Source organism: Dendropsophus ebraccatus, chromosome 3 (genome assembly GCF_027789765.1).
Source record: "Dendropsophus ebraccatus isolate aDenEbr1 chromosome 3, aDenEbr1.pat, whole genome shotgun sequence".
Lineage (NCBI taxonomy): Eukaryota > Metazoa > Chordata > Amphibia > Anura > Hylidae > Dendropsophus > Dendropsophus ebraccatus.
Window position 1 is genome coordinate 113,889,476 of NC_091456.1, and position 21,954 is coordinate 113,911,429.

A 21,954-nucleotide genomic window follows, 5' to 3' on the forward strand; every position below is an offset into this window, starting at 1 on the left:
CCTGCAGTTAATGACTGGCAGCAGTAGTGTTGCCCCTACTGTTAACCCCTTAAATGCAGCAATAGTGGCATGTAAGTGTCATGGACAGGAGCTATGTTAGTGACAAGTGTCAGTGACAGGACAGGACCCGATCATTTTGCCTGTCTGCCAGAGGTCTAATACTTATGTCTGTTCAGTCAGCTCGGCAATCTTCTCATATTGGGAGATTTTTTAAAAGGTGTAAAATATAGACTGGTGTAAACTGCCCACAGCAACCAATCACAACTCAGCTTTCAGCACTGGTAAAATGAAAGAGGAGCTGTGATTGGTTGCTGTGGCTAGTTTACACCAGTGTATATTTTACACTTTGGACCATAGAGTTTGCCTCTAATAGTCCCCTAGGGGGACATAAGTGTAAAAAATGTTAACAATTAATTTTAAAAATATGACATAGTCACTCCCCTAATAAAAGTTTAAAGCACACCCTCTTTCCCAATTTCCAATATCATAGCCTGCTCAATTGTCCGATCTATTAAGATATAACTATTCCGTATGGTAAAGGAAAAGAGGAAAAAGCTCCAGGATTTCTTGTCACATTATCAGAAAAATGTTATTTAAAAGAAAAAGATAAAAAAATTATGATACTAATAAAAACTAGAGATTATGGTTAAAAAAATTACACTCCAACCAGCCCTGTAGGTTGAAAAATAAAAGCGCTATGGCTTCTAGTAGGCAAGGGGGTAAAAAGGAAAATGCAAAAATAAAAATGAAGGCCAAAATAGGCTGCAGAGGCAAGGGGATATAGAATTCTGGTAATAACGACAATAATAACAAGACCTCAGAGAGGTCTGCACTACCACCCGTACTGCATATAGGTTCCGCTACGACAGTCCAAGTGGTGCAGGCTCCACAAAAAGCTTTATAACAAATAAATCCAATGTAGAAATAGAATGGAAGCCACACTCACCATGTGAGGGTTTCAATTCTTTATTTCATCATACAGTGCTGGAGAAAAGTATTGGCACCCCTGCAATTCTGTCAGATAACACTCAATTTCTTCCTGAAAATGATACAATCACAAATGCTTTGGTAATAATATCTTCGTTAATTTTGCTTGCAATGAAAAAAACACAAAAGAGAATGAAAAAAAGTGAAATCATTGATCAGTTTACACAAAACTCCAATAATGGGCCAGACAAAAGCATTGGCACCCTCACCCTTTAGACAAAATAACTGCGAACAACCGCTTTCGGTAACCATCAATGAGTTTCTTACAATGCTCTGCTGGAATTTTAGACCATTCTTCTTTGGCAAATTGCTCCAGGTCCATGAAATTTGAAGGGTGCCTTCTCCAAACTGCCATTTTGAGATCTCTCCACAGGTGTTCTATGGGATTCAGGTCTGGACTCATTGCTGGCCACTTTAGAAGTCTCCAGTGTTTTCTCTCAAACCATTTTCTACTGCTTTTTTAAGTGTGTTTTGGGTCATTGTCCTGCCCGACAATGCTGCAAGTTTTCAGACTTCATAATGCCATGCACATGGTCAAACAGTCCAGTGCCAGAGGCAGAAAAGCAACCCCAAAACATTAGGGAACCTCCGCCATGTTTGAATGTAGGGACCGTGTTCTTTTCTTTGATAGCCTCTTTTTTTCCCCTGTAAACTCTGTTGATGCCTTTTCCCAAAAAGCTCTACTTTTTGTCCCATCTGACCAGAGAATATTCTTCCAAAAAGTTTTTGGCTTTCTCAGGTAAGTTTTGGCAAACTTCAGCATGGCTTTTTATGTCTCTAGGTCAAAAGTGGGGTCTTCCTGGGTATCCTACCATAGAGTACCTTTTCATTCAGATGCCGATGGATAGTATGGGTTGACACTGTTGTACCCTCGGACTGCAGGGCAGCTAGAACTTGTTTGGATGTTAGTCCAGGTTCTTTAGCCACCATCCGCACAATCTTTTGTTGAAATCTCTTGTCAATTTTTCTTTTCTGTCCACATCTAAGTAGGTTAGCCACAGTGCCATGGGCTTTAAACTTCTTAATCTTAATAACACTGTGCACGGTAGACACAGGAACATTCAGGTCTTTGGAGATGGACTTGTAGCCTTGAAATTGCTCATGCTTCCTCACAATTTTGCTCCTCAACTCCTCAGACAGTTCTTTGGTCTTCTACCTTTTTTCTATGCTCAATGTGGTACACACAAGGACACAGGACAGAGGTTGAGTCAACTTTAATCCGTTTCAACTGGCTGCAAGTGTGATTTGATTATTGCCACCACCTGTTATGTGCCACAGGTAAGTAACAGGTGCTACTACTTACCTTGTTACACAAATTAGAGAAGCATAATATGATTTTTCTAAGGGTGCCAATACTTTTGTCCACCCCCTTTTTTATGTTTGGTGTGGAATTATATCCAATTTAGCTTTTTGACAATTCTTTTTGTGGTATTCCATTTAAGACAAATTAAATGAAGAGATTAATACTAGAGATGAGCGAGTAGTGAAATATTCGGCTTTCGAGAATTTTAATCAAATGGGCACCGATATTCGACTATTCGAACAAGTATTCGATCCCATTATAGTCTATGGGAAAAAAATTCTCAGCACTTGGAAATCAAAAGTCGACCACTTGGAGATCACCATGTCCCCCATGAAACCTCCCTAAAAGATGCAAACACCTCCGGAATGACACTGGGACATTAGGGGAAACATGCCTGGGTGCACCCAACACCGCAACTGCAGAGAGTGGCATTATACTGCGATTTTGGGAACGCTTTACGAACATTTATGGCAATGTTCACACATTACGTTCGTATTTCTCGCACAGTGTTACATACATGATTCCAATGTGCGTCTGCAGAGCGTCATGTTATTCGCGCGTATCACGCGTAATGCTGTACGAACATTACTGGAACAGTATGTATGACATGCCTTTTTCTGGGCTACTAGAACAATATGTATCACGTGCCTTTTACTGGGCTACTGAAACAGTATATATCAAGTGCCCTTAGTGAGCTACTGGAACAATATGTATAACGTGCCCTTAGTGGTGTTAAACAGAGACACTATAAGTCACTTGTACACACAGGGTACATCTGCTGATGCTGATGCTGCTGTTATATCATCTATTTCTTAGCACTGAGAAGTGCTTTTGATTCAGAGATTACTTTTTTGCTTGATCTTAGCCCTGAAAAGGACTTTTGGGTTCTGTAATAAGCCTGCCTAACCAAAACGCTACTAAAACCTATCTCTCCCTGCTGCAAGATCTTTCCCAGGCTAGGTCGAAAGCTCATAGGCTGTAGCCAAGTATTTAAGATTCGAAGTCATGCATGTTCATTGGATTAAAAAAAGCGCCAACTGCGATGGGAGGGCTTTCGAATGTTTCCCGCGTATCACTACTCGATTGAATTTTAATCTTTCGAATACCGCAATATTCGATCGAATACCTACTCGATCGAATCGTTTTCGCTCATCTCTAATTAATACCAAAGCATTTGTGATTGCAATCATTTTCTGGAAGAAATTGAGTATTATCTGACAGAATTGCAGGGGTGCCAATACTTTTGGCCAGCACTGTAAAATACAGCAGACACAGTGTGGATAACGATCAGGGCAGACGCCAGGTAGGTATGGTAAGAGCCTGTTTTGCGCTATCGCGCTTCTACGGACCAGCGACGCGATAGCGTTGCACAGGCTCTTACAATACCTGCCTGGCATCTGCCCTGGTCATTATCCACACTGTGTCGGCTGTCTTTTATGATAAAATAAAGAATTAAAAATGTCAGATGGTGAGTGTGGCTTCCATTCTTCTTCTACATTGAATAACAAGATCTGTGCCACAGAATTTTTTTCTTGGATCAAATGCATCAAAACCACATACAAGCAGAAAAAGACATGTCATTCAACAGACAAGCCAATGGTTTTTCTCTATGACTGTACATTTACTGACTTTACTTATACCAACATACATTGGTTTTAGGTGAACTGCTTTTCTTTATAGGATAATATATGATGACATAGAGCCTGACAATAACCATTTTCTTGTTTTTTACTTTTCTTTTTGCTGTCCTAGAGAAACAAATCTCAAGTTTAAACAAGCCTTAATGGTTACACATAATAGCCTTAGCACTACTGAAGCCCTGGCGGCCTTTGATGGTGAGCATATTTTGTCCCTTTTTTTTTTTTTCTTACAAATAAGAAATGACTGTGATTCATCAGCTTACATTTATGTGCTGATTTTAATCTACTGTAGTGGCCAAACGATATATACTATACTAACAGATTAAAAAAAATCTTTTGCTTGCTATGCAGTAGAGCACCAGAGAGCAAATCTGCAATAAATAATTAGCAAAATCTCATTTCCAGTGACAAAAATATCTGAAATGTGAGTAACTTTTTTCCGTATTCTTTTTTTTATTAGGGACAATTTGTAACTATGTGTGTAATTTTTTGGCATGTAACAATTACAGCCATAACTCTAAATGGTGTAGGAACACTGGTCATTTTCATGCCATAAAATGTCCCAGAAATATTGCAAATGAACATGAGTAGCATTTACCCATAGCAAAATTCCGCAACACATGCTTAGGCTATGTTCACATAATGTATATCTTATGAAAAGAACAGCCCTTGTTTTTAATTAAAGCAATGGCTGTTCTCTTCATAATGAAATGTGTTGCATTGAAGTCAATGAAAAAAACTGCTTTTATTCACACAATTTATTAAACAATGGCCATGGTTTGCTACGACCATTGAAATAATTGACATGTCAATCATCTCAAGCCATTGAGCACTGGATTTAATGCAATTTTCAATGCAACAACGGACATTTTTTGATACTCAATATGTGGTATCTTTCCAGCGGTGTTACAGTATTATAAACCCCTCGCAAAAGTCTTTACTTTTTGCACTATTGTGGTGATGAAGGTTGTACAAAAAGGTGTCACCATTCGATGTCGCTGTATTATATGTGTATTTGGAAGCCGCACAGCTGAAGGATATGAAGGGTTATTGTTTCTTTGTGTCACCAGAATCTGCAGAATCTTCTCTCCTATCACCTCTCTCCTTGTTTCTTCTGTTGCACTCTTCATCCACTCACAGCGCACGTTAGTTACGCTAGAGGAAGTAAGTCAAATGGGTGAGGAAGGAATTAGGTTTTTCGTGTTAAAGGGGTAGTGCGGCGGTAAAAAATTATTCACAGAATAACACACATTACAAAGTTATACAACTTTGTAATGTATGTTATGTCTGTGAATGGCCCCCTTCCCCGTGTCCCACCACCCCCACCCGTGTACCCGGAAGTGTAGTGTTTTATACATACCTGATCCGTGCCGACACGCGTCCGCCATCTTGTGCCAAACGTCACCTTCGGCCGGCCGGCCGGCCGGCCCGAACACCTTTGATCTTCCCGAGTGCCGGCCGCGTCATCAGCCGCTGAGCCGCGATTGGCCGAGCACAGTTATCGCTGGGTGGTGGGACACGGGGAAGGGGGCCATTCACAGACATAACATACATTACAAAGTTGTATAACTTTGTAATGTGTGTTATTCTGTGAATAATTTTTTACCGCCACACTACCCCTTTAACCTCTTAAGGACATATGACGTACCGGTACGTCATATGTCCTCACTTGCACTTCAAAGCGGGGCCGCGCGGCGGCCCTGTTTGAAGTGCCGCGATCCCGGGTGCCGCGAGTAGCCCGGGACCGCTGCTATTAGCGGGCACGGTCTGATCGCCGTGCCCGCTAATTAGCTAATCGGAGGCAGCTGTCAACGTTGACAGCTGCCTCCGATTACCGGAGGCAACGTTTCCCTGGTGTCTAGTGGGGGAGATCGCTCCTCCGGGACCTTGTCCCGGAGGAGCGATCTCCGTTACTGATGCCGGCCGGGGACGCGTCCAAGATGGCGCCGTCCCCGGCTCGGCACTCGTTTACTTCCGGCTGCAGCAGCCGAAAGCAAACGAGTGCCGATCTCATGGATCTCTGCAGCATATCTATGCTGCAGAGATCTCAATGAGAGATCACAGTGTATATACTAGAAGTCCCCCAGGGGGGCTTCTAGTATATGTGTAAAAAAAAAAAATAAAGTGTTGTTTATAGTAAAAAGCCCCCTCCCCTAATAAAAGTCTGAATCACCCCCCTTTTCCCAGGTTTTAAATAAAAGTAAACAAATAAATAAATAAATAAACATGTTTGGTATCACCGCGTGCGTAATCGCCCGAACTATTAATTAATCACATTCCTGATCTCGTACGGTAAACGGTGTCAGCGCAAAAAAATCCCAAAGTGCAAAATTGCGCATTTTTGGTCGCATCAAATCCAGAAAAAATGTAATAAAAAGCGATCAAAAAGACGTATATGGGCAATCAAGGTACCGATAGAAAGATCACATCATGGCGCAAAAAATGACACCTCGCACAACCCTCATAGACCAAAGGATAAAAGCGCTATAAGCCTGGGAATGGAGCAATTTTAAGGAACGTATATTGGTTAACAACGGTTTGAATTTTTTACAGGCCATCAGATACAATATAAGTTATACATGTTATATATCGTTTTAATCGTAACAACTTGAGGAACATGCATAACAAGTCAGTTTTACCCCAGGGCGAATGGCGTAAAAACACATTTCCCCCAAATAAAAGAAATGTGTTTTTTTTTTTCACTTTCACCACACTTTGAATTTTTTTCTGGTTTCGCAGTGTACTTTATGCAAAAATTCAGCCTGTAATTGCAAAGTACAATTAGTGACGCAAAAAATAAGGGCTCATGTGGGTTTCTAGGTGGAAAAATGCAAGTGCTATGACCTTTTATGCACAAGGAGGAAAAACCGAAAACGTAAAAACGAAAATGGGCCATGTCCTTAAAGGGTTAAGGAATTGTGGAGGAAGGACGCAAGCTAGATAGCTCTCCACAGTGGTTCTATCTGGGCCCTGGCCCTCTGCCAGGTCCCCGTACCCGCAAGGCTCAGTCTTAGCCAGAATCCTGTATTGGAAGGACGCAAGACAGTGTACCTCTAACCACTTTCTTACTAGTAACGCTACACAGTACTATGCACTGTTAAACTCCTCTTAGGAGAGGACAAGCCAGAGACAAACTCAACCCACGCTGTGGACAAGAAGTTACACAGCAGGACAGTATCCACTAAAGCCACAGAGCTAGGAACTGATCTAGATAAAGCAAAGTTACAGTAAGCCCAGGGGCGTAACTAGAAATGGCTGGGCCCCATAGCAAACTTTTGATTGGGGCCCCCCCCGCCCGCCCCCTCTCGATCGACCACTACACCATCAACACACTCAGCTCTACACAGGTCCTGTACACCATATAAATTACAGTACAATTATATCAGGCGACTTACAGGGGACGTCTTCTCTGATCGGAGTTCTTCCCTTTTCATTTTCTTCTCCATCTCCTTCTCCGAGCCACAAATCCACAGAATCTGCCAGAAAAACATATTAGTCTCCTCACACTGGCACCATCCTCATCTCTCTATACTGCACATCTGCATTGGCCCCTTTACACCCTCATTTAGTGGGAAGGCTGACTCTATGTGATCCCATTTTATTATATGGCCCTCCTCTCTGTCGCCCCTCCTTATAAATAGCCCCCTTATGTTGCCCCCCTTATAGAAGCCCCCCATGCTGTCCCCCTTATAGATGCCCCCCATGTTGTCCCCTAATAGATGGTCCCCTATGTTGCCCCCCCTATAGATGGCCCCTCCTATGTTGTCCTCTTATAGATGGCCCCCTCTCCCCCTATATTGTCCCTTTATAGATGTTCCCCTCTCCCCCAATGTTGTCCCTTTATAATATCCAATATCCCTCTCCCCTATGTTGTGCTCCTCTCCCCTATGTTGTCCCCTTATAGATGGCCCCCTCTCCCCCTATGTTGCCCCCCCTTATAGATGTCCCCCCCCTTCCTTATAGATGTCCCCCTCTCCCCCCCTTCCTTATAGATGGCCCTCTCTCCCCCCTCCCTTATAGATGCCCTCCTCTCCCCCCTCCCTTATAGATGTCCCCCTTCTCCCTCCCTTATAGATGTCCCCCTCTCCCCCCTTCCTTATAGATGTCCCCCTCTCCCCCCTTCCTTATAGATGTCCCCCTCTCTCCCCCCTTCCTTATAGATGTCCCCCTCTCTCCCCCCTTCCTTATAGATGTCCCCCTCTCCCCCCTTCCTTATAGATGTCCCCCCTCTCCCCCCCCTTCCTTATAGATGCTCTCCTATCCCCCCTTCCTTATAGATGCCCTCCTCTCCCCCCCTTCCTTATAGATGTCCCCCTCTCCCCCCCTTCCTTATAGATGCCCTCTTCTCCCCATCCCCCTTATAGATGCCCTCTTCTCCCCATCCCCCTTATAGATGCCCCCTTCTCTCTCCCCCCCCCCCCCCGGAAAGCAGGTTTAAAAAAAACAAACAAACTCACCTTACAACGCGCTCCCCTGTCGAGCCTTTTTCCTGTCAGTCCCCCCGTCTGATGCGCGGATGCCGGGGGTGTCGCGTCCTATCCCCGACAGTGCGCGTATCATAGAGCTCTCTGTGGGCTTGTGCTGCGGCCGCGACTTCCGGCACACAGAGAGCTCTATGATACGCGCGCTGACGGGGGACTGACAGGAGCGCTGTCGGTCGGTCCCGTGCTCCTCCTGGCCCAGTGACTCCTTTTCCCTATAGTTGGGGAAAGGAGTCGCCGGGTCAGGAGGAGCACGGGACCCACGTCACGGGGCCCCTGATGCGGCGGGGCCCCGTAGCAGCCGCTATGGCTGCTACGGCGGTAGTTCCGCCAGTGAGTAAGCCTATGAACTATATCTCACAGCGCGGTTGTGCTTTATCCAGAAAAACCTCATACAGTTCATTCTGTATGACCTGCTGCACATTTGCATCTAGTAAACCCAGCTTATCTACGTTAACTAGACTCTTCGCTATCCGCTATCCTCTTCGCTTCGTGATTCTTCGCTATCCACCTACACAGCACCCACCATAACCTTGGGACACTTCTCCTTTCTGTGGGTGGCGGTTCCGATAATCCAGGATGGTCACTACACCACTCTGGCCATCCGTGATCACACTACTCCAAGGGTCCCGGTAGCATCCCGGCAGGACACCGACCACAGGGGAAAAAGGGTACAACTGGCCTGACTGACTGCAGGCGCTGCTACTTCTGAGATAAACTCAACTTGTGGTGAGAGCTTGCTCAGCCAATCACAGGCTGAGACAGGACAGCACCACGGCCAGCGATTGTCTGAGCAGGCTTTCACTTATGAGACAAGGTAGTCTCAGAATTGGTGGCAGTTGCGGTCAGCAAGGGACCCAGAGATGTCGCAGAAGGACACAGAGGGAGCATAGAAAGGTAAGAATAGCATGTTTGTTATGCTTTATATAAGGGCAGCACAATATCAACCTTTTAAGGACATACCTCTGAATTTTTACTAAGCGCAAAAAAGGATATTTAAGGCAATGTGCCATGTTTCCATAGTCACACCATGCCACCATAGTTAAGCCCAAATACTACTTCTACTGCCATTCACAGTCAAAGGGTAGCACCTCATGCTGCAGATTTTTTGCAGCAGAAAATGTGGATTAGCCAGAAGTGGATTATGCAGAAAGGAAAGTATAACACCTTTCCTTATATCTTCTATTTCTTCTGAATTCACTTCCAGCTTTGCATCATCTGCTCTGCAGAAAATTTTATTTCTGCAAGATGTGTTCAAAACTGTATGAAACTCACAGATATTATGGATCATATCTAGTTATGAGCGAGTACTAAAATGCTCGGGTGCTCGTTACTCGAGATGAATATCTCCTGATACTCGGGTGCTCATTTCGAGTAACGAACCCCATTGAAGTCAATGGGAAACTCAAGCGTTTTTGCAAGGGACCCAAGATCAGTAGAGGGAAGGTCGTGTGAAAACCTGTCAACCTCAGAAAATGATGGAAACACAACAGAAATGGGTAGGAAACAGCAGGGGCAGCATGTATGGATGCCTCTGAGGTTGCCTAACCGCACAATTATGCCAAATTCTGGGCAACAGCCTGGTTAAAATAGAGGTAGGCATATAAACCACCGAAAAACTCAGCCTGACACAGTATGGCAGTGAGAACACAGGGAACCATTAACCTCTTAAGGACATATGACGTACCCGTACGTCACATGTCCTCATTAGCCGCTAGGCGACCCCACTTTGAAGCGCCGCGGTCCCTGTGCCGCTATTAGCGGGCACGGTCTGATCGCCGTGCCCGCTAATCAGGTAATCGGAGGCAGCTGTCAAAGTTGACAGCTGCCTCCGATTACCGGAGGCAACCGTTCCCTGGTGTTTAGTGGGGGAGATCGTTGTCCCGGAGGAGCGATCTCCCTGTCTGATGCCGGCCGGGGACTCGTCCAAGATGGCGCCGTCCCCGGCTCGGCACTCGTTTGTTTCCGGCTGCAGCAGCCGAAAGCAAACCAGTGCCGATCTCATTGATCTTTGCTGAATATATATACAGCAAAGATCTCAATGAGAGATCAAAGTATATATATTAGAAGTCCCATAGGGGGGCTTCTAGTATATGTGTAAAAAAAAAAAAAAAAGTGTTGTTTATAGTAAACAACCCCCTCCCCCAAAAAAAGTCTGAATCACCCCCCTTTTCCCAGGTTTTAAATAAAAGTAAACAAAGAAATAAATAAATAAACATGTTTATTATCGCCGCATGCGTAATCATCCGAACTATTAATTAATCACATTCCTGATCTCACACGGTAAACGGCGTCAGCGCAAAAAAATCCCAAAGTGCAAAATTGCGCATTTTTGGTCGCATCAAATCCAGAAAAAATTTAATAAAAAGCGATCAAAAAGTCGTATATGCACAATCAATGTACCGATAGAAAGTAAACATCATGGCGCAAAAAATGACACCTGACACAGCCCCATAGACCCAAGAATAAAAGCGTTATAAGCCTGGGAATGTAGCGATTTTAAGGAACGTATATTTGTTAACAATGGTTTGAATTTTTTACAGGCCATCAGATACAATATAAGTTATACATGTTACATATCGTTTTAATTGTAACGACTTGAGGAACATGCATAACAAGTCAGTTTTACCCCAGGGCGAATGGCGTAAAAACACAGTTCCCCCAAATAAAAGAAATGTGTTTTTTTTTTCAATTTTACCACACTTTGAATTTTTTTGTGGTTTCGTAGTGTACCAAATGGAAAAATTCAGTCTGTCATTGCAAAGTAAAATTAGTGACGAAAAAAATAAGGGCTCATCTGGGTTTCTAGGTGGAAACATGCAATGCTATGGCCTTTTAAACACAAGGAGGAAAAACCGAAAACGCAAAAACGAAAATGGGCCCCGTCCTTAAAGGGTTAAAACAGGTAGCATATGATGAACCACCCAAAAACTTTGCCTGACACAGCATAGTGGTGAGGACACAGAGAACCATTCAAACAGAGGTAGCATATGAACCACCCCAAAATTTAGGCTGACACAGCATGGCGGTGAGAACACAGGGAACCATTCAAACACAGGTAGCATATAAACCACCCAAACACTTTGCCTGACACAGCATGGCAGTGAGGACACAGAGAACCATTAACCCTTAGAGGACCGGGCCAATTTAAATTTTTGCGTTTTCGTTTTTCCCTTAAAAGGCACATTAAAAGGCCATAGTACTTGCATTTTTTCACCTAGAAACCCACATGAGCCCTTATTTTTTGCGCCATAAATTGTACTTTGCAAGGACAGGCTGAATTTTTTCATAAAGTACACTGCGAAACCAGTAAAAAATTCAAAGTGTGGTAAAATTGGAAAAAAAACGCATTTCTTTTATTTGGGGTTTCTTCGTTTTTACGCTGTTCGCCCTGGGGTAAAACTGACCTATTATATATGTTGCTCAAGTCATTACGATTACAACGATATGTAACATGTATAACTTTCATTGTATCTGATGGCCTGGATTTGATGTGACCAAAAATGTGCAATTTTGCACTTTGGGATTTTTTCGCGCTTACGCCATTTACCGTGAGAGATCAGGAATGTGATTAATTAATAGTTTTGGCGATTACGCATGCTGCGATACCAAACATGTTTGTTTATTTATTTTTATTTATATTATGGGAAAAGGGGGGTGATTCCAACTTTTATTAGGGGAGAGGTCTTTTTATAAAAAAAAAAACACTTTTATTTTTACTTTTACACTTATACTAGAAGCCCCCCTGGGGGACTTCTAGTATAAGTACTCTGATCTCTCATTGTGATCTATGCTGCATAGATATGCAGCATAGATCGATGAGATAGGCACATTGATTGCTTCCAGCTGCTCCATTACGGCGCTGACCCCGGACAGGGTAAGATGTGTGGATCACTCCTCCGGGAGCGATCCTCCCCACTAGACACCAGGGAACAGCTGCATCAAGTAATCGGATGCAGCTGTCAACATTGACAGCTGCATCCGAGTGCTGTATTAGCAGGCATGGCGATCGGAGCGGCACCCCGACACCCGGGACCGCGGCGGTTCAGAGCGTGGCCGTCCCGCGTCCCCGCTCTGAACACATGGTGGCGGCCCTGAACGTACGGGTATGTTAACCTAAGGGTTAAAAGTGAGATAGCAAGTGAGCCTCCCAAAAGTTAGGCCTGACACAGCATGGCGGTGAGGACACAGAGTTGCATTAAAGCAGAGGTAGCATTTGAACTACCCCAAAATTTAGCCTGACACAGCATGGTGGTGGGTACACATGGAACCATACAAATACCAGTAGCATATGGACCACCCAAAAACTGACACCACTAACCCAGTCCAAGATGGACAATGCAATCATCCAATAAAAATAGCTGGATTATGGCTAGATTTAGATTCACACCCTCATGCAGTTGTGCGTGAGAGGCATATATTTGGAGGTAGGGACGAAGAATAACAATACAGTCTTCCTAAGAGGCTCCGGAATTTGAATGAGTACACTTTCAATCCTTTAAAGAGTCTCTAAGAGAGGGCAAGTGCGGTAGCCTGTCTATTAAAAAGACCAGGTCAATCCTGCCTTCAAAAACGCTACAACAACATCCACAGATTGTCTGGTACAAAATGGACAACACAAGGAGGATGCTAAATTAGGATCCACCATTTTCACAGTCTGTTCTTTTGAACGTTGGCAGACTGCCAGTGCCTGACAAGCAGACAGCTCCCCTCCTCCTCCCTTAATAACTTCTTGTTTTTTAAATTAATAGACTGACCAGTAGCTGACTACTGCCTTTGAAACAGCTAAAAAATGAAAGGACTGCAGAAAAGACCCGCAAGTTGACATCCACAGATTGTCTGGTACAAAATGGACAACACAAGGAGGATGCACCATTTTCACTGTCTGTTCCTTTGAACAGTGGAGTGTATCTTGGAGATATAATTGATGACCAGACAGCCCTGCAAAATAACACTTGAATTGAAGTCGATTTGATTTCAAAATTTCAACTGAAGATTAGAAAAAAAGACCATAAAGAAGTGGCCTTTACTGGCCTTTAGGTGAGGTAGGCTTGGAAGCTCACAAAAATTAGGCCTGACACAGTAGAGTATCAAGGGGCAACAACCGCCATGAGGTTCCTAAAAGGGAACATAGGGAACCATTCAAACACAGGTAGCATATGAACCACCCAAACACTTTGACTGACACAGACCAAGATGGACAATACAAACATCCAATTAAAATAGCTGGATTATGGCTAGATTTAGCCTCACACCCTCATGCAGTTGTGCGTGAGAGGTATATCTTTGGAGGTAGGGACGAAGAATAACAATACAGTCTTCTTAAGAGGCCTCGGAATTTGATTAAAAAGACCTGGTCAATCCTGCCTTCAAAACGGCTACAACATCCAAAAAAGGTAGAAGGTACTGGTGAAAGGACAGCAGAGGACACCCGCAAGATGACATCCACATATAATATAGTTTGAAATGGACAAGACAAGCATGCTAAATTGAATTTGACTATAGCAGTTGGGGTAACATTACCTGCATAATGGGACTCCCCACTTTCCCCCCCACCGCTGCTTTGACTTTGAATTTGACTGTAGCAGTTGGGGTAACATTTCCTGCATCATGTGACTCCCCACTTATCCCCCCACTGCTGTTTTGACTTTGAATTTGACTTTGAATTTGACTATAGCAGTTGGGGTAACATTTCCTGCATCATGTGACTCCCCCCACCGCTGTTTTGACTTTCAATTTGACTTTAAATTTGACTGTAGCAGTTGGGGTAACTTTCCCTGGTTGACTTGTGGAAATGTGCACAGATGCGGAGCACCTTGGTGAGCAAGTCAGCCAAATTGGGGTAGGTTTTAAGGAACCGCACCAACACTAGGTTGAAGACGTGGGCCAGGCATGGTACATGTGTGAGGCTGCCGAGTTGCAGAGCTGCAAATTCTGCAATAAGAAATAAAGAAATAATACAATTAATAAATGTCAGCCTGTCAGCGTTGTCAGTTGACAGGCGGGTGCGCTTATCAGTGACTGATGATGCCACCGGCTGCACTGAAGACCCTCTCTGACAACACGCTAAGGGCAGGGCACCCAGCACCTCCAAGTCAAACTGAAACTCAAAATCGGTGGGGAGAAGTGGTGAGTCACATCCAAGCTCACTGCTAATTGCCCTGTGAAAGATGGTGGTAAATACTATATAGCTGCAGTTACCCACAGATTGTATACCACAACCTCCAGAAACTAATGTGACCAGTATATTTTCCTATTTCTTCATTTGTGACTGCAGTCACATCAAAGCTCACTGACCTGTGAAAGATGGTAGTATATACTATATAATAGTAATAATAATATAATAGTACTGAGGACTTCTTAGGGGTCTGTATCAAATACCTGCTGTCCCCTTTCTGCCAACAGCCGATCACCACAGTGTGCTGCTAAAATCTTGGTAGCTGCACTGCATGTCCCAGCCAGCAGTCTGGAGTCTGACTTTGAGTTTGACTTTGAGCATAGTGGAGCTGAAGGGGTGGGTGTAGGACGGCAGGCACTCATGCCTGGGGCCTGGGCACGGGGACTGACAGAGCCAGCACGTGACACAGGGGAAGGAGCACTAAGTGAACGGCATTGGTTCCACTGAGTGGGGTGTTTAGCACTCATATACCTACGCATGTTGGTAGTGGTGGCTCCCCTGCTGATCCAGGCGTGGCACAGGTCACATACTACAGTCCATCGGTCATGCGCAGTTTCTCCAGACTTGGGAACATCTAGGCCTGGCCACGGGAGTTAGACTCCGTGAAACAGTTGCTGATCTACTTGCTCTAGCCCTGCTTCTCCCTCTGCCCACCCCTCTTCCTCTTTCAACCTGTCCTGTGGCTGAACTTCACTCCCCCTCGGAAGCACTGTCACTAGGCTTATCCACTCAGCTTGGGTCAGTCAGCTCGTCCTCATCCACCAGCCCTTCCTCCAATTCTGAATCCCAACTTTCACTGGAGGGGCCAGGCTGTGGGGAAGGAGGCTTAACTTCTGGATAGGGCTGGGCGGTATACCGCAAAAATACCGATACAGTCACTGGCGTCGGTTAACCAACCTCAACTTAGCCAGGACGGTATCTGCGGTATTTTTGTATTTTTTCTGCTGCTCCTCCAGCTCGGACATGCCGACGTCACTGCACACACAGCACAATAACTTGTGCAGGGACGCCGGTATCAGAGCGGGAGGTGGAGGAGCAGCAGGGTCCAGGTGACAATGCCGCCCGCCCCCCGCAGCCAAGCGCCCCCCGCCCGTCCGAGCGCCCTCACCCCTTCCCTCCCCACCTGTCCAGGCCCTGTCCCACCGCACCTGTCCATCCATGCGCCCACCCGTCAAGTCCGGTCTGGCGTCCCTGCACACACAGCATTGCTCTCCCCGCCCCGCTCGGATGGGACTTGTGCCGGGAAGTGAGGTGCAGGTCGGTCGGGCATTCCGCCTAACAGCCTCAGCTGACCAGCTGTATATATCGCGTCCCGTCGCCCCGACCACACATGCAGGTCCCGGTCTCTGGAGGAGGCTGCAGAGACTGTAATGGTGATAGCGTCCTGCAGGTCCTGGAGCTGAACAGCGGGATCTGCATCCTCCGATCCCGCTCTACAGCTCCAGTAATGGCACCAACGCTATCACCATTACAGTCTCTGCAGCCTCCTCCAGAGACCGGGACCTGCATGTGTGGCCGGGAGGGTAACCTGTGTGCCTGAATAAGAGGAGGGCAAAGTCCCCCTGTGTCCCCCCCCCCAGCTGCTCCAGTCCCCCTGTGTCCCCCCAGTCCCCCTGTGTCCCCCCAGCTGCCCCAGTCCCCCTGGTATCTGCTCCAGTCCCCCTGTGTCCCCCCCAGCTGCTCCAGTCCCCCTGTGTCCCCCCCAGCTGCTCCTGTCTCCCTGTGCCCCCCCCAGCTGCCCTAGTCCCCTGGTGTCTGCTCCAGTCCCCCTGTGTCCCCACCAGCTTCTCCAGTCCCCTGGTGTCTGCTCCAGTCCCCCTGAGTCTCCCCAGCTGCTCCAGTCCCCCTGTGTCCCCCCCAGCTGCTCCAGTCCCCCTGTGTCCCCCCCAGCTGCTCCAGTCCCCCTGTGTTCCCCCAGCTGCTCCAGTCCCCCTGTGTCTGCCCCAGTCCCCCTGTGTCCCCACCAGCTGCCCCAGTCCCCCTGTGTCTGCTCCAATCCCCCTGTGTCCCCCCAGTCCCCCTGTGTCTGCTCCAGTCCCCCTGTGTCCCCCCAGTCCCCCTGTGTCTCCCCAGTCCCCCTGTGTTCCTTCCAACTGCCCCAGTCCCCTGGTGTCTGCTCCAGTCCCCCTGTGTCCCCCCCAGCTGCTCCAGTCCCCCTGTGCCCCCCCCAGCTGCCCCAGTCCCCCTGTGTCTGCCCCAGTCCCCCTGTGTCCCCACCAGCTGCCCCAGTCCCCCTGTGTCTGCTCCAGTCCCCCTGTGTCCCCCCAGTCCCCCTGTGTCTGCTCCAGTCCCTCTGTGCCCCCCCCCCAACTGCCCCAGTCCCCCTGGTGTCTGCTCCAGTCCCCTTGTGTCCCCCCAGCTGCTCCAGTCCCCCTGTGTCCCCCCAGCTGCTCCAGTCCCCCTGTGTCCCCCCCAGCTGCCCCAGTCCCCTGGTGTCTGCTCCAGTCCCCCTTTGTCCACCCCAGCTGCTCCAGTCCCCCTGTGTCCCCCCAGCTGCCCCAGTCCCCTGGTGTCTTCTCCAGTCCCCCTGTGCCCCCCCAGCTGCTCCAGTCCCTTGGTGTCTGCTCCAGTCCCCCTGTGTCCCCCCCAGCTGCTCCAGTCCCCTGGTGTCTGCTCCAGTCCCCCTGTGTCCCCCCAGCTGCTCCAGACCCCTATGCCCCCCCCCCACCTGCTCCAGTCCCCCTGTGTCCCCCCCAGGTGCTCCAGTCCCCTGGTGTCTGCTCCAGTTCCCCTGTGTCCCCCCCCAGCTGCCCCAGTCCCCCTGTGTCTGCCCCAGTCCCCCTGTGTCCCCACCAGCTGCCCCAGTCCCCCTGTGTCACCCCCAGTCTGACCCAGTCCCCCTGTGTCACCCCCAGTCTGCCCCAATCACCCCCTGCCTGCCCCAGTCCCCCTGGTGTCTGCTCCAGTCCCCCCTAGCTGCCCCAGTCCCCCTGTGTCTCCCCCAGTCCCCCTGTGCCCCCCCCAGCTTCCCCAGTCCCCTGGTGTCTGCTCCAGTCCCCCTGTGCCCCCCCAGCTGCCCCAGTCCCCCTGTTTCCCCCCCGCTTCCCCAGTCCCCTGGTGTCTGCTCCAGTCCCCCTGTGCCCCCCCCAGCTGCCCTAGTCCCCCTGTGTCCCCCCCCCCCCAGCTTCCCCAGTCCCCTGGTGTCTGCTCCAGTCCCCCTGTGCCCCCCCCCAGCTGCCCCAGTCCCCCTGTGTCCCCCCCAGCTTCCCCAGTCCCCTGGTGTCTGCTCGTGTCCCCCCCAGCTGCCCCAGTCCCCCAGTGTCCCCCCAGCTGCCCCAGTCACCCCCTGCGTGCCCCAGACCCCCTTCAGTCACCCCCAGCTGCCCCAGTCCCCCTGTGTCCCCCCCCCTGGCCCAGTCCCCCTGGTGTCTGCTCCAGTCCCCCCTTGCTGCCCCAGTCCCCCTGTGCCCCCCCAGCTTCCCCAGTCCCCTGGTGTCTGCTCCAGTCCCCCTGTGTCCCCCCCAGCTGCCCCAGTCCCCCTGTTTCCCCCCCCCCCAGCTTCCCCAGTCCCCTGGTGTCTGCTCCAGTCCCCCTGTGCCCCCCCCCCAGTTTCCCCAGTCCCCTGGTGTCTGCTCCAGTCCCCCTGTGTCCCCCCCAGCTGCCCCAGTCCCTCTGTGTCCCCCCCAGCTGCCCCAGTCCCCCAGTGTCCCCACCAGCTGCCCCAGTCCCCCAGTGTCCCCCCAGCTGCCTCAGTCACCCCCTGCGTGCCCCAGACCCCCTTCAGTCACCCCCAGCTGCCCCAGTCCCCCTGTGCCCCCAGGTGTCTGCTCCAGTCCCCCCCAGCTGCCCCAGCCCCCCTGTGTCCCCCCCCCAGCTTCCCCAGTCCCCTGGTGTCTGCTCCAGTCCCCCTGTGTCCCCCCCCCCCAGCTTCCCCAGTCCCCTGGTGTCTGCTCCAGTCCCCCTGTGCCCCCCCAGCTGCCCCAGTCCCCCTGGTGTCTGCTCCAGTCCCCCCCAGCTGCCCCAGTCCCCCTGTGTCCCCCCTTCAGCTTCCCCAGTCCCCTGGTGTCTGCCCCAGTCCCCCTGTGCCCCCCCTGTGCCCCAGTCCCCCTGTGCCCCCCCCAGCTGCCCCAGTCCCCCTGTGTCCCCACCAGCTGCCCCAGTCCCCCTGTGTCTGCTCCAGTCCCTGTGTCCCCCTGTGTCCCCCCAGTCCCTCTGTGTCCCCCCCCCCCAACTGCCCCAGTCCCCCTGGTGTCTGCTCCAGTCCCCTTGTGTCCCCCCAGCTGCTCCAGTCCCCCTGTGTCATCCCCCCAGCTGCTCCAGTCCCCCTATGTCCCCCCCAGCTGCCCCAGTCCCCTGGTGTCTGCTCCAGTCCCCCTGTGTCCCCCCCAGCTGCCCCAGTCCCCCTGTGTCCCCCCTTCAGCTTCCCCAGTCCCCTGGTGTCTGCTCCAGTCCCCCTGTGTCCCCCCCAGCTGCTCCAGTCCCCCTGTGTCCCCCCCAGCTGCCCCAGTCCCCCTGTGTCCCCCCTTCAGCTTCCCCAGTCCCCTGGTGTCTGCTCCAGTCCCCCTGTGCCCCCCCCAGCTGCCCCAGTCCCCCTGTGTCCCCCCCAGCTGCCCCAGTCCCCCTGTGTCCCCACCAGCTGCCCCAGTCCCCCTGTGTCTGCTCCAGTCCCTGTGTCCCCCCAGTCCCTCTGTGTCCCCCCCCCCAACTGCCCCAGTCCCCCTGGTGTCTGCTCCAGTCCCCTTGTGTCCCCCCAGCTGCTCCAGTCCCCCTGTGTCCCCCCCCAGCTGCTCCAGTCCCCCTGTGTCCCCCCCAGCTGCCCCAGTCCCCTGGTGTCTGCTCCAGTCCCCCTGTGTCCCCCCCAGCTGCTCCAGTCCCCCTGTGTCCCCCCCAGCTGCCCCAGTCCCCTGGTGTCTTCTCCAGTCCCCCTGTGTCCCCCCCAGCTGCTCCAGTCCCTTGGTGTCTGCTCCAGTCCCCCTGTGTCCCCCCCCCCAGCTGCTCCAGTCCCCTGGTGTCTGCTCCAGTCCCCCTGTGTCCCCCCAGCTGCTCCAGTCCCCCTATGTCCCCCCCCCCCCAGCTGCTCCAGTCCCCCTGTGTCCCCCCCAGCTGCTCCAGTCCCCTGGTGTCTGCTCCAGTTCCCCTGTGTCCCCCCCCAGCTGCCCAAGTCCCCCTGTGTCCCCACCAGCTGCCCCAGTCCCCCTGTGTCACCCCCAGTCTGACCCAGTCCCCCTGTGTCACCCCCAGTCTGCCCCAATCACCCCCTGCCTGCCCCAGTCCCCCTGTGCCCCCCCCCCCATGCCCCAGTCCCCCTGGTGTCTGCTCCAGTCCCCCCTAGCTTCCCCAGTCCCCCTGTGTCTCCCCCAGTCCCCCTGTGCCCCCCCCAGCTGCCCCAGTCCCCCTGTGTCCCCCCCAGCTGCCACAGTCCCCCTGTGTCCCCCCAGCTGCCCCAGTCCCCCCCATGTCCCCCCCCAGTCTGACCCAGTCCCCCTGTCACCCCAGTCTGCCCCAGTCACCCCCTGCCTGCCCCAACCCCCTTCAGTCACCCCCAGCTGCTTCAGTCCCCCTGTGTCCCCACCCCCCCGCTGCCCCAGTCCCCCTAGTGTCTGCTCCAGTCCCCCCCAGCTGCCCCAGTCCCCCCCAGCTTCCCCAGTCCCCCCCCCAGCTTCCCCAGTCCCCTGGTGTCTGCTCCAGTCCCCCTGTGCCCCCCCAGCTGCCCCAGTCCCCCTGTGTCCCTAGTCTGCCCCAGTCACCCCCTGCCTGCCCCAACCCCCTTCAGTCACCCCCAGCTGCTTCAGTCCCCCTGTGTCCCCCCCCCCCCCCCGCTGCCCCAGTCCCCCTAGTGTCTGCTCCAGTCCCCCCCAGCTGCCCCAGTCCCCCCCAGCTTCCCCAGTCCCCCCCCCCAGCTTTCCCAGTCCCCTGGTGTCTGCTCCAGTCCCCCTGTGCCCCCCCAGCTGCCCCAGTCCCCCTGTGTCCCCCCCCCCGCTGCCCCAGTCCCCCTGGTGTCTGCTCCAGTCCCCCCCAGCTGCCCCAGTCCCCCTGTGTCCCCCCACAGTCCCCTGGTGTCTGCTCCAGTCCCCCTGTGCCCCCCCAGCTGCCCCAGTCCCCCTGTGTCCCCACCAGTTGCCCCAGTCCCCCAGTGTCCCCCCAGCTGCCCCAGTCCCCCCGTCTCACCCCCAGTCTGACCCAGTCCCCCTGTGTCACCCCCAGTCTGCCCCAGTCACCCCCTGCCTGCCCCAGACCCCCTTCAGTCACCCCCAGCTGCCCCAGTCCCCCTGGTGTCTGCTCCAGTCCCCCCCAGCTGCCCCAGTCCCCCTGTGTCCCCCCCAGCTGCCCCAGTCCCCTGGTGTCTGCCCCAGTCCCCCTGTGTTCCCCCCCCTCCCCCCCAGCTGCCCCAGTCCCCCTGTGTCTGCCCCAGTCCCCCATTAGTCACCCCCAGTCTGCCACAGCCCCTCTTCAGTCAACTCCTGTCCCAGTCTTCCTTCAGTCAACCTCGGTTTGCTTCAGTCCCCCCCCCAGTTTGCCCGAGTCACCCGCAGCTCCCTCAGTTTCCCCCAGTCACCCCTCATCTTTACCTGTACTACTACACAGGAAATATACTAGTGGTCCCACTAGTTTTTGGGGGCAGTGGAGTTTTATGCAGGTATACTACAAATCACAGCAATACAATGTACGTCAGCTGCACCACCGGCCAAAAAATAATAAAAGAGCACTTTTTAGTGGTCTGTGTGCAACACCTAATGTCCCCTTTCTGCCAGCAGCCGATCACCACAGTGTGCTGCTGAAATCGTGGTAGCAGCACTACAAGTCCCAGCCAGCAGTCTGTAGTAATTATAATTTAAAAACGATTGGAAGCCCTTACAAGGGCTGTTTGGTTGTTTTGCTAGTATTCCCTGCCTACTGGAACGCTAATTCCCTCTTTAACGCTCCCCCTGACCAGCAGCAGCTCTGTCCCTAATCTCTTCCAGCATACATGTGAGCCGAGCCAGCCGTGCTTTTTATATAGCAGGGTCATCTGATTTGGCCAACCAATCACTGTTATCAACATGTATGGGTCGCAGGATGTACCAAAGAGTCTCCTGCATGTTTATTGGCTGAGAAATAGCTCCCAAACCTACAGGAAATGAATGATGAGATTTTCTCAAGTATCGCGAGATGCTCATCCGAGTACCATCTAGTACCGAGCATGTTTGTTCATCACTAATCATATCCCCCTATATTTTACTTCTACTAACCTGGGTAACTGTGTGAACCCCTTCCTTGTCTCTTTTTTCAACTTTACTAGGTAAAAGTTGCTTTTGCATCTGAATAGACTTATATATATGTAGTGTCCCACAACGTGTTTTTCTTCCTCTTCTTACACCTTAGTAAAACTGTATCACTCTAATGTCACAGTGTGACAGGTGGCTGCTGTGCCTTACTTCAACCACT

The 21,954-nt window shown here is 50.9% G+C and overlaps 1 protein-coding gene across 1 annotated transcript in view; it reads left to right on the top strand.

Annotated features, from left to right (window-relative positions):
• The window catches only part of ATP8B3 (ATPase phospholipid transporting 8B3), a 317,397-nt gene that overhangs the window by 99,430 nt on the left and 196,013 nt on the right, over positions 1-21,954 (top strand). The window contains exon 9 of the mRNA XM_069963518.1: positions 4,043-4,125. Within this exon, the coding sequence (XP_069819619.1) occupies positions 4,043-4,125 (83 nt within the window). The remainder of the gene's footprint in view (positions 1-4,042; positions 4,126-21,954) is intronic.